This window comes from Tasmannia lanceolata, unplaced genomic scaffold (genome assembly GCF_043159265.1).
Source record: "Tasmannia lanceolata isolate RefF3 unplaced genomic scaffold, GAP_Taslan_0.1 ptg000015l, whole genome shotgun sequence".
NCBI classification, from domain to species: domain Eukaryota; kingdom Viridiplantae; phylum Streptophyta; class Magnoliopsida; order Canellales; family Winteraceae; genus Tasmannia; species Tasmannia lanceolata.
The window spans coordinates 44,226,021-44,238,147 of NW_027518692.1; the positions used below are offsets into that span (position 1 = coordinate 44,226,021).

The following is a 12,127-nucleotide window of genomic DNA, read 5'->3' on the forward strand; positions in this document are numbered from 1 at the left end:
ACATCATCAATAACATCAGTGGCAAAATGGTGGGCTCCACCCTATGCATAGGTTTGGGCAGAGATAGTGAGTCCTACCCACCAAAACAACTTGTGTACAATGGCAGGCAGCATCCCATGAAAAACAGTGAGGGGGTAAAACGTTGGCCACCCGAGGTTAATCAAAACCGTTTTGATCTAACCAGTTTAACCTTTATTGCCATTAATGATGGTACTTAATTTACAACCTAATTCATTCAATTTGATTGTAATTTTTTTTTTCTAAAGTTTTTATCAATAACCTTGCTTTAGACAATTAGCAAAATAATCTACCGGTGGTATCTGAAATAAGAATAAAAGTATGCTGATCGGAAGGGCATGATCAATTCGCACGTGGGGAAAGGGTTAAGGAGAGCGGGCCCTACCTTTCCGCCACGAAATAGCAGTTAGAAGAGAAAGAGAAATGCAAAACGGGGCCCACCCCCACGTTTTATTCGCTAATAAAAAGCAACGGATCTAATAAATATGAAAATTAATAATTATAAAGAAGAAAAATGAGAGTAACCGAAATTCATGTGGACACAGTTACTCATTGTACACGTGTTAAATGCCTATTCGTATGACGTGGAAAGCTCCCACCTCTGTTTATCCAATCCAATGGCCGGACTTCTTTTTTGTCTTCATAATTAAAAACCCCCCTCTCTCTCTCTCTTTTCTCCATTTCTCTCCTCTTCTCTGTCTACTTTATTTTTTCTTCTTCTTCCCAATTCAAGGGTTTCTCCAAAGCCCTCTTTTTTAGTTGCGGATGATCTATTCGAGAGCAGTGCGGGATTCAGGGTTTGTCTACTGTTTTTAAGATTCCAGGAGTCACAGAACCGATTCAGTTAGTTTCTCATTTTGGAATTACAATTTCAATAAATCATTTTTTTATTTCTGGCTATGGACATTCCAATTCTTTCGTTAATTATGGTTATTGAGATTACACATCTGATTTTAAGGGTTGTAAGGTATCAATGTTACTCACCTTTGATCATTAGATCAGCCATCACTTCCTGCAAAATCTCAAAGTGAATTGGGATTGTTTGACAAATCTTGGTTTTATTATTACATGGAAAAATAAATATATATAAAAAGAGTAAATTTTAGTGTATTGCCGTGGCCCTAGTGGTGATGACTTCATGGGTAGCACAAAAAAAAAAAAAAAAAAAAAAAACAAAGTTGTGTTCCTGTTTTGTTTTTTTGGAGAATTTTAGAGTCGAATTCAGACCATTTACAACTTCCTCACCGCCACTACCAATCTCACACATCGGTGGGTCATTGAAACATGCACCTAGAGATTGGACTACCCACAAGACGTGCCGCGGTTCTGAAGGCAAGTAGTATAGCGAGCCCCCTACACCGGTCCGTACGCGCAATGCATGTGGGAACCAACTCAACTTTTCGTTAATTCAAAGTTTTATATAAATTTTCATCTCTATTTCTTTTAAGAAATTAGGGTTTATGCAATTGATGCTGGGATCCTCAACATGTTGTGTCTACGTCTTCTCTGTTGGGATTGTTTATATGCATTATCAGCCTCCATTAGGAAGAACTACAACTTGTGTCTGACTTCTAAATTCTCAATTTTTTTGTGGTATGCTGCTTTGCATCAGTCGTGTATCACTGGTGAATTGCTTACCTGTATTCATATCTTCTCCAAAACTTGTCCAATTTTACCTTTTTCCCAAACATGGCATTCCCTCTCTCTCTCTCATATGTATATCATGGGAATCATAGGCACTATTGACTATCCTGCTTACAGACAGACACACCCTCACAGAATGACATGTTTGCCTAAACATTGCTCTCTCTCTCTCTCTCTCTCTCTCTCTCTCATCCTATGTTCTTCTTGATACTGACACAATAAGTACATGTAGGATGTATGTACTGCCCTTTCAGTTGAATCTGACATCCCACTACAAATTAGCAGTGCATTTTTCCGTTTTTTTCTTTTGTAAAGTAGGTCGTGTGAGGTGCTTATTCTTCTAAATCTGATGGGTAGAGATCTAGGTGGATTACTTACGATAAGTGCTTCATAGAAACAAATTATTTGAACTTCTATTTGTACTACACCATTTGGCCTTGTGTTGGATATGTGTTGTATATCCATGTTGCTCATGGACCTTGTACTATGTTGATGGTCATCTCATGAAGATGTAATGTGTATTTTCTCTAGAAATCGAAGATTGTTTAAGTTAATAATATTGCAAGTCATCGATATCTTTGGTAGTAGATCATAATAATGTATTCAAACCCCTTGATATATTTATTAGTGTCTACTTCTTTCCACGTACATACAACAATTATTTGACTATTTAGCTGGCACATTGCAATGCTGTGGAGAGGGCATCCGTGGGTGGGGTGGGGTGTCGATGGGTAGAAACTTTGTTTGTAGTGGGTGGGGAGTTTTGGGAATAAATGGAACTAATAGGGTTACTAATTCTTGATCTAATTGATGTCAGTGTTTTGCGGTTAAAAGATGTAAATGACATGGTAAGCTAGATGGTATAAAAAGTGTTAAGTGAGGAATTAAAAGGTTATAAATACTAAAGTAATGTGCAGATTTGTATCTAAAGGACAAAATACTAAAAAATGGTTGACTGACTAAGCAACCAACCATTCTCTTTATGATAGTAAAGCAAGTGTCAGGATCAAACTTATATTATGTTGTATGTTGTTTGATCAAAACCTTGAGGTTGTCAACATTTTTCACCTATTTTAATGTTGTCAGAACAGGTCAGACATGTTTGAGAGTGAGGGTCGCTATCACTCGAGGCTTTGAACTGTGGGATTCATCTTTCTGTTGTAATTGAGTAGCAGGGCTCTTCGTAATACATTGAGATGGATCTTCAACTGAGGGCATGCATTGATGAAAGACTCAGTATGGGTAAGAATTTCCAAGTCTATGCACAAGTTTTGGTCAAGAAGCGATTAATTATTTCTTGGGACAAGGAAAATTAGGGGAGATGATAATGAACTCCCTTGTTTTGATAATGGCACCCCAATCTTTGTTGAACACTTTTTTATTGGGTGTTTTGGGAATTGTAAGAGCCTTTAACAACTAATTAGAGAAATGTAAAATGAAGAGAGGAGTGCCATTATTAAAAAAGGGAGTGCAGGTGTCTTTTCCCAAAATTAATTCTGCAAAATGATTTCCAGTCATAATGGAGAAACATTAGCATAGGAAATTAGAGCTCCTTAAACCATTCATAACAACACTAGCAATTAAAGGTGAGTAAAGTAACATTTTTTGAAGCATATCAAGAGAGACTAGAGGTTGCTCAGAATAATGGTCAAATTTAGTCTTTGGCTAGTCAGAAAAGGGATTAACGGGACTGATCTGTAGTGCTGTATGAAAGAAAATACAAAATATATGTTCGAGTGACAACCAAAAATTTCCCTTTACTCCCATTTTTTTGTTGTTTGTGCCATTAAAAAACCAAGGCACTGATCTGGTAGAATCAAACCACCTATCATGCCACTTTATTTTCATATACATATGTTTGATCAACCCTGTTGGTCATTATTGTCCAAGACACTGTTTTCCTCAACATGAGTGAACCTGGTTGTCCTCTAATTTTTCTGTTGCCCAAATTTAAATTATCATTCAATCTATTTTGAGCTGGCAGTCACCTACTATTTGCTAGTTCTCTTCTCAAATCCTTTATATTTTCATTTCATTCCCCTTAAAGGGCTGAGATCTGTTTTGTTGTGCAGCGCTAATGTTCTCTTTTTTTCCAGCCTTGTATGGAGCTCATATCTCATGAATTTTGAAATCTTTTGCTTGCTCTGCAGCTTGTTTTCCTCTCCTATGTCATGTGGGATGGAGATATGGGTGGTTTTAGCTCGCCTTTAGCTTAAAATCTCGCTCTTTTTTTTTACTTTCTTTTCTTAAACTTATGTTCTTTTCATCATATCTGATTGCATTACCTAACTTATAATTTGTGGGGCCATCTTGCCCCCGTGCCTTTTTTTTTGTTCTTTCTTTTTTCTAAAGAAGTTAACTTTTAGAAATATTATATAGAGTATGAAGGCATGAATTTTTTTTCCATTGCCCTAGAGAAGTTTATGAATCCAGAATATTCCCAATCCTAGTTTCAAGTATCAGTTTCGGTGTGCGTTTCGGTCATAAACGGAAATATTTTGGTTTCAGTTGGAATTTTCAGCGGAACTACTGTAAAATCGTGGAAACTTTTGGAAACCTATGCAAGTAGTGGCAATTTAAGATGAAACATTAGGAAATACTAGAATAAGTACAAATGCATACCTAGAAATCATCATATAAGCACATCAAACATCTATAATGGTTTAACAACATCGAACCCCTAGTAACATGCATTGTTGCCCATGTTTGGAACGATATAATGCATTGTAGACTAAAAATCTATGCATTCACATAAATGTAGGGAAAAAAAATGTAAGAAGCCACTTCAGTCATTAATTTTATAAAGAAAATACAATACAATGAAGTAGTTCAACTTTTGAAAAAATATATAATGAAGTAGTACCCCCCCCCCCCCCCTCGCACGCACACCCCAAAACACACGCACACAAGCACACCACCCTACCCCCCATTCCCCAGGATTCTAACCCCATATCTAAGGGTGAATGGAGTCACAAATTAGTGAGCTGTTATTGAACTACAAATGTTACAAAAGATTTAAGCTTGTGTAGAAAATTTAGTTTTCACCATTTGGCCTGAAGTCTACTTTGTCGTTTCAAGGTGATTTGTAGAGTCCGTCCTCTTATTTATAGAATAAATAAATGAAATAATTTTAAAAATATTAAATGTAAGAAATGAAAATATTTTCGTATGTAATTTTTCTTTTCCTTTTATCACATCACTCTCTCCATCTTATAGCCTTTGACCGCCGGTTTAAAAAAGAGTAAAATGAAGAGAATGGTGTCATTATCAAAATATGGTAGTACTAATGTCAGTCCTTTTTATAAAGAATAAGATATAAGGCTTATGGTTTAGGTTTCATTCACCTTTACCAAACGACGGAGAGAAAACGAGTTTCCATGTTGTTGATAAAAAAAGAAGGGGTGACCTTGCTAGATTTTTGCGGCAATTATAGAAGCTTGATGGCGGCGCATGGCATGAGGTGTGAAATGATGACTCTCACAGTGGTGAGAGATCCAACGAATCGCATAAATGATAATAAGAAGACGGAGATGACGAACAGTAGATTAATGCGAGGCAACAACCTTATAGACATCATTTGAGGTATTTCTTTTGATATTTTTTTTCTACATTTTTAAAAAAAAAAATCAACAATATGATGATCACGGGCATTATAATGTGAAGCTTTTTTGTTCTGTTTCGAGTGTTTAGTTTGAAATTCGACCGAGAAATGGTACTCAAAATATTCTACTAGAGTCTTGTGTTGGCACACAAGAAATCGACATCTTTTGGCCGAAACGTGTACGTTTCAACTGAAACTTGAATCCCTGTTCCCAGTATACGTATGCAACCATTTTTTCCACTGTAGAGTTGGTGACTAGTTCTATTTATTTGTTTGTTATGATAATACTTCGGTGTATCTCATACTAAGAATTCTGAAATATAGGCTCTGCTCTACAACCCTTCATCTCATAGATTTCATCTGTCTTACCTTGCTGCTGCTTTACATTTTGCTTCTTTCTGCTTCTTGTGTCTGCACCCCTGAGCACAGTATTACACCTGTACAGCCACCACTTTTGACAAAAAAATTCCTTCTTATTTTTTTATTTCTCCTATGTTGATGCATGTGTTCATCATCTTTAAAGGCCTCGGTCTTCTCCGTATTCCACTGTGAAGAGCATCTCATATGAATTATTTCCAGCTCATTATAGTTTAACCTGGTGGCATTTCATGCTACCTGAGGTACTCTATTATCTTCTGATCTATGATTCTTAGCTGTTCATTAGCTTATTCAGAAATTACCTCCACAGAAATTTTTACTCAATGAGAAAATGTTCATATTTGGTTTTTCTCGTTTTTCTCTGTATCTGTGTGCATTTCACTTTGATCCTTTACATCCTTTGATTCACACATTGGGCTTTGTCAACCCATCTCAGCTGACAGCTCCAATGGTTCTGCTTTTGAATGTTTTGGAAGCTGACAATGTTTCCTTTGTTTAATCACAATTCAAGAATCATTATGAATTTTGTTTGGGTTCTTCCTTCTCTCTCTTATTTGCCATAGTTTGCGAATTGATGCCTATATAGTTTGGTTGGTAGGAACTCAAGTGGTCGGATCCTAAAAGGTATGGGACTTTATTGGTTCTATCAGTTTATGTAGTCAGTAATAAGCATGTATGGCATAGGAAGTCATAACGATAGGATTAATACTTGTTTGTTACCATGCATTATGGACCAGGTGATTCCTCATCATATATTATATGAAATCTTATTTCTACCGATCTTGAATTTTAACACCAACTTTGTGAAATTGTTAATTGAACTTGTTATTTTTAGTAAATTCCATTTTAGTTATGATGTATTAAATTGACTTGAGTGTTTTTGTATTTCCAAACTAATTGTCCTGATTTCAGTTTCATTTCTCTGTGATGGAAGCAGAGGGAGATCTGAAATAGTTACAAGGTCAGGCTACAACGCTATCAACCTCCATAGGTACACTAAATTATCCAACAATCATGGGGCAAAGAAATATGCTATGCACACATCAGATGCTAGATTTAGAATTAGAGCAAGGCCAAACTCACCTTCATCCCGAAAGCTGCACCCTTTTGGGTAACATTGTTGATTTTCCATATCCAAATATGCATCCACTGTTGACAGCAACAGGTAATACCAGTCTTGATCTCCGTCATTTGCCAGACCATCAAGATAGCAGTATATTCTATGCAAACCAGAACAACAGCCTTCAACATCGTCATCCGGTCACAAATTTTGATTTAAACAGTGCTCCTACACCCAACTTCTCCAATAATCCTTACATGATTCCATCATCTGCCACTGGAATTTGCCAGGTCACAAACCTCGATTTAAACAGTGCTCCTCCATCATCCAACTTCTCCAATAATCCTTACACTACTGCAAGCAGAATTTGCCATATGCCACTAAACCATGGCGCTTCTGATCATGTACCATCTTCCAGCAACCATGGAGTTGTTGGAGTTACAATAGATGAATATGGAAGGAACATCCACTTGATGGATAATGCCAGAGGGTCATGCAAAAGAAAGAATGCAGAAGGCGGCGTTCCTGGGAATTATTACTATGTTAATGGCTCAGCAAGCTCCTCAAGTCAATCTTCTATTTGTTTATCCTTGAATAATCCTGGTGTGCAACAACAGTGGGAGGAGTCATTTGAACCACCTGGGGTTGGTGTGTTGGACGCTGCAGCTTTTCCTCTGTCTGTTGGAAGTGGAAGTCTATCGATTGGCGAAGGTTCTCAGAGAAGTGTGAGGAGCAGATCCACATCCATCAACCTTCATCTGGACTCCGCTGTGGCTCATCATCATCATAATCCCTTGCTTCAAGGGAATTACATGGGTCGCTCCTTTCATCCTTCCAACAATGCTTGGGTGGAATCATTTGGAAGTAATGGTGCTGATGGAGTCTGTTCCAACTGGAACTATACACCTGCTATGCCTTACTTGCATGGTAACTCAGTCCTGCTATACTAAATGGAAACTTAAGTCTTGCTGAAATTGCTAGCTTGAAACTGTTTTAGTATTATTTTCATTGTAAAATTATTGAAATACCTTTGTTCTGACAGAGTTTCTAAGAATTTTGGCATTTGTAAATGAGTCAAATAACCAGAGTATTCTGTGTGTTTCCATAACTACCAACAGAGATTGATCTTTCAAATTCTTTCTGTAATTTTGGACTTGTGTAAATGGCTAGAAGCAGTTCTCAAATGTTGTCTTATGCTTTTTTGTTTTTTTTAGCATAGAGAAATATATTAGCAGTTTTTTGCTATTCTTCCTTCACAGAGGAATTGCCAACTGCATTCTTAAATATTAACTGATGATATCAATCATTATTCTTTACTAAGTTGGATTAGTCATCAAATTTGACCACAATATTTGGAGACAAAGATAATGCCGATCATTACTCTCAAACTGCCTGATTGTTTCATGATATCATTTTTTGATTTTCCAGATCCTTTAATACCACCACCATTTTCAGTTACCTGTCATTTCTATTGGTTTAGGAAACTAGAAGAGAAAAAAGAAACAAAGCATTTTCATGACATTAAGGGTGGCTTTGGTCATGTGTTAATGTTAGTTGGTTTTTTCAAGATTCAAAACCTCTGAACTGATCTGGAGTATGAAAAGCTCTAATTATGAGATCCCTTGGTTTCCTTCAGGGAGAAGTGTCAATGGAGGTCCTCTAGAGAATGGAAGTGTGAGTGGACAGGGATATCATGACTCCAATAGAAACTCTGCGATTCTTTTGCAACCTCCTTCCATGCACCATCACCGCCCCCATTACCCTCCACCTATGCAAGGCATGCGAGGCCACAGTTATAGTTACCATTCTCTAATGCCAATGCCTTCCTACGGGCATCCAACAAACAACAACTTGCATCACGGCACTCCAAATCCTTCCTGGGATAGTTTGGAGTCAGGGTCTAGGTATCCAAGATCCTTTCCGTCCAGCGGGGACAGGATCTACAGGCCTCACCGCAGGGTACCGCAAGCAGCTCCAGAGTACATAAATGGGCGTATGAGATTCCTATCATCTGAGGTGATTTCTTTTTCTTCCTTTACTTGGATTTCCCATTTTCTTATTAGTGCTCTTTAAGTTAGCCATTAGAAAATGCATGTGCATGCACGATCTGCAAAAAGAGAAACTGTCTTCTATCTGCACAAATGTTAAGACAAACTGTCTTCTATGTGGAACACAATTCTGATTTGTTGGAAGTTATAAATAATTTATATTATGTAATTACTTAAAATAAGAGTTTTTGAGAAAACAGATATATTTTTTGTCTCAAATAAAGGCTAATCTATATTTGGTTTTTTTTTAGTAAGGGTGACTTTTATTAATAGCGAAACAGATTACAACCGGGTGGGGACAAGGTGTCTCAAATAAAGGCTAGTCTATATTTGGTTATTTCTACAAGAAATATCTATACCATCACATTGTTTTATTAATAGCGAAACAGATTACAACCGGGCGGGGACAAGGTGTCTCAAATAAAGGCTAGTCTATATTTGGTTATTTCTACAAGAAATATCTATACCATCACATTGTTGTATTTGAATTGTGAGATTTTCTCAAACCTCAGTACCTACAAATTATTATTATTTCTTAAATAATGCACGTATACTGAAAGTGATTCCAAAGTTTGTTCGTTTTTTTTTTTTTGGAGAATAGTAACTTTATTGAGATTTATGAATACAAAGAGAAACAGGGGACTAGATTCTCCCCTCCCCCCCCCCGACCACCACACACACACACACCAAAAGAAAAAAAAAATTCCAAGGTATTTCTGTATTGTAGTGCCAATTACCACTGCTGTTAGTGGTCTGCCATTCTTTTGTGAATAAATAAGAGTTCTACTACCATTGTTGTATGATTGGAATCTGATTTTCCTCTGTGGTGCATGTAGGACGTTGCCATATTGGAAATTTCGGGCTTTTATGGAGTTGGGAATTTTATTGATCAACACAGAGATATGAGGTTGGACATAGATGGCATGTCTTATGAGGTAAAAGAAAGGACAGACTCATATATGCAATGCTCGAGATTTTTTTTTCTAAAAGTAGCTTGATAATATACTGTGAGGTTTGTTTTTTATGTCAAATCTTTAGCATGCCCCTGGCATAAACTACTTATCTGAGAAGACTCAGATTAGCTATGCAGACCATTGAAATTTGAAGTTCATCCACTTTGGCCATTTTCAGAAACTATCACAATTTTTATTCTAGACCAATCATTGCTATTGCTATTAATATTATTAATATTGAAATTTAAAGCCTTCTAATGCAACCACAGGAACTGTTGGCCTTAGAGGAGCGGATTGGAGATGTAAGCACCGGGTTATCTGAAGAGTTCATCTTAACTTGTCTAAAGACAAGGCCACATGTTTTGTGTGCAACTTCTACCCCTCCAGACCAGTTGGAAGGCACGACAAAGGAGAATGAAACCTGCATCATTTGCCAGGTATATGTCTGCACACTTTATCATAAGTCAATATGGGTTCTCTACACCCTCCCCCGTCTATCATAAATCAGATGTATTGAGTTTCTTTTTCTCATGCCGAAGTTTTGGACTTACTCGAGGAGGGTATAATGTTGCCAATTGCGTACGATGTTCACAGCATTTTGTATGATTCCTAAAATGCTCCGTACCTTTTTTTCCCTCTGAGTTGGGAGGTTAACTGTCTATTTTCTTGAGTTCAAATAATTGGGCATAGTTTTGTGATTCTGAAGTGTGATAAGCTTGGCTTTTCAGATTGGGTTTGAGGAGAATGAGCAAATTGGAACTCTGGATTGCGGGCACGATTACCATGCTGACTGCATAAAGCAATGGCTGTTGTTGAAGAATGTGTGCCCAATCTGCAAAACGTCAGCATTGTCCGTTGACAAAAGACAAGGATGAAGACAAGGGTTGAATACCCAACATTCATACTAATCCATTTGTTTAATTTAGTGTATTGTACATAGAGAAATGATTGATGAACACAGATATCTCTTACGAATTCTGTTCATCGACCCTTCGAAATCTGAATGTGAACTTGCAGTAAAAGAAACTGTATAGAATCCCATTCAATTTGTTCAAGCTCGAGTTGGTAAAAACTGATACTGAAAAAATGTTAAAAGAGTAATGATCTCTTTATCTTCAGCTGCTGCTTTGTTATGACGAACGGGCATGAGTTTAATGATTTCCTTCTCTCGCCATAGGGTTCTTTCTCAGAATCTATGTTGCCAAACTGATTATTCACTTTCTTACTTATCAAAATTGGCTGATTTGGGTTCATAATCTTTTTCCAACTTTTGAAAGTTAGTTGTAATGAAATAGTAATTGGAGGATCTCATGTAGCAGTGTTTTCTACAGCCACAAAATTTGAAATGAATCCTTCTGATTTGATTCTCTTTCTGTTTTTTCCCTTTTTATTTATATGAACTCTCAACTCACTTTCTCAGCACTCTTCTACACACCCAATAGTGATTATTGACTTTGACAAATCCAACATATCATCAGATATAGCGATATAACTCTAATCCGATTAAAAGGTCATTTATAGGATCAATTGCCATATCACATTTATAACACGAATATGTGTTTTTAAGTTATTTTATTACAATAAATTGCCAGTTTCAATAAAATTTTGTTTTACTAGTACTTGTGTTAACTTTTAAATGCTATAATCTTAACATATTTATATATTTTGTAACATTGACTGCCAAAATATTACTAGTAAGTTACCGATGGGGCAATTTGCCATGATTTAACATGTCATGTATAATTTCAAATTAGAAATCCGATTTCCTTTATGCTCTGTTTGGTTCTCTTATTTTGAGAGAAATAGCAGCGTATGTAATTCTAGTAATTCGCCCGAGTGTGTTTGGTTGGAAATTTAAGCAAAATGGGGTGTTTGACCGCCGTGGATTTCGGTCGCTTGTCGGTGACGTGGCAGCCTCAAAACTCGCCCGAGAAATTTCACCAATTCGAAGAAATAAGGGGAGAAATTCTCGGCAAATAATTTGGGAAATGTTATCAGCACTACTGTATTTTGATGAGGGCACTCTCACTTTATTAAAAGTACGGTGTGGCCCACGTCGTAGGATGATCCAAACCGTCCATTAGATGGACCACAGCCTAAATAGATTATACGCCAAAAGTTATTTATATAGGTTGATCCTAACCCTCCGATCTATAGAGGGTTAGGATCAACCCTCTAGCATTCAGATCAGAGGGTTAGGATCAACCTATGGAAATGAATTTTGGGGCACAACCTATTTAGGCTGTAGCCCATCTAATAGACAGTTTGGATCATCCGCGGGCCATACCGTACTTTTCATAAACGAGAGTGCCCCCATCAAAATACAAATACGGTAGTGTTGATAGCATTTTCTTTTAATTTTTCTGTAATTGTCATAAGTTTATAACTTTCATGAGTAGTTTTGTTTGTTAATTGTCATATTTTG

At 36.8% G+C, this 12,127-nt stretch overlaps 1 protein-coding gene across 6 annotated transcripts; it reads left to right on the plus strand.

Moving 5' to 3' along the window:
- Positions 1 to 680: 680 nt before the first annotated feature.
- On the plus strand, positions 681 to 10,876 carry LOC143847478 (putative E3 ubiquitin-protein ligase ZFP1). 6 transcript variants are annotated; one of them, XM_077356315.1, is made up of 7 exons: positions 681 to 861; positions 2,749 to 2,904; positions 6,579 to 7,628; positions 8,338 to 8,717; positions 9,586 to 9,684; positions 9,972 to 10,139; positions 10,431 to 10,876. In XM_077356315.1, exons 3-7 carry the CDS (start codon positions 6,656 to 6,658, stop codon positions 10,575 to 10,577), a joined length of 1,767 nt encoding a protein of 588 aa, XP_077212430.1. In that variant the 5' UTR covers positions 681 to 861; positions 2,749 to 2,904; positions 6,579 to 6,655; the 3' UTR covers positions 10,578 to 10,876. The 6 variants fall into 6 exon arrangements, with proteins under 6 accessions (XP_077212430.1, XP_077212431.1, XP_077212429.1 ...); XM_077356316.1 differs by having other exon boundaries at positions 2,754 to 2,904; positions 6,576 to 7,628; XM_077356314.1 differs by having other exon boundaries at positions 2,754 to 2,904.
- Positions 10,877 to 12,127: the final 1,251 nt, after the last annotated feature.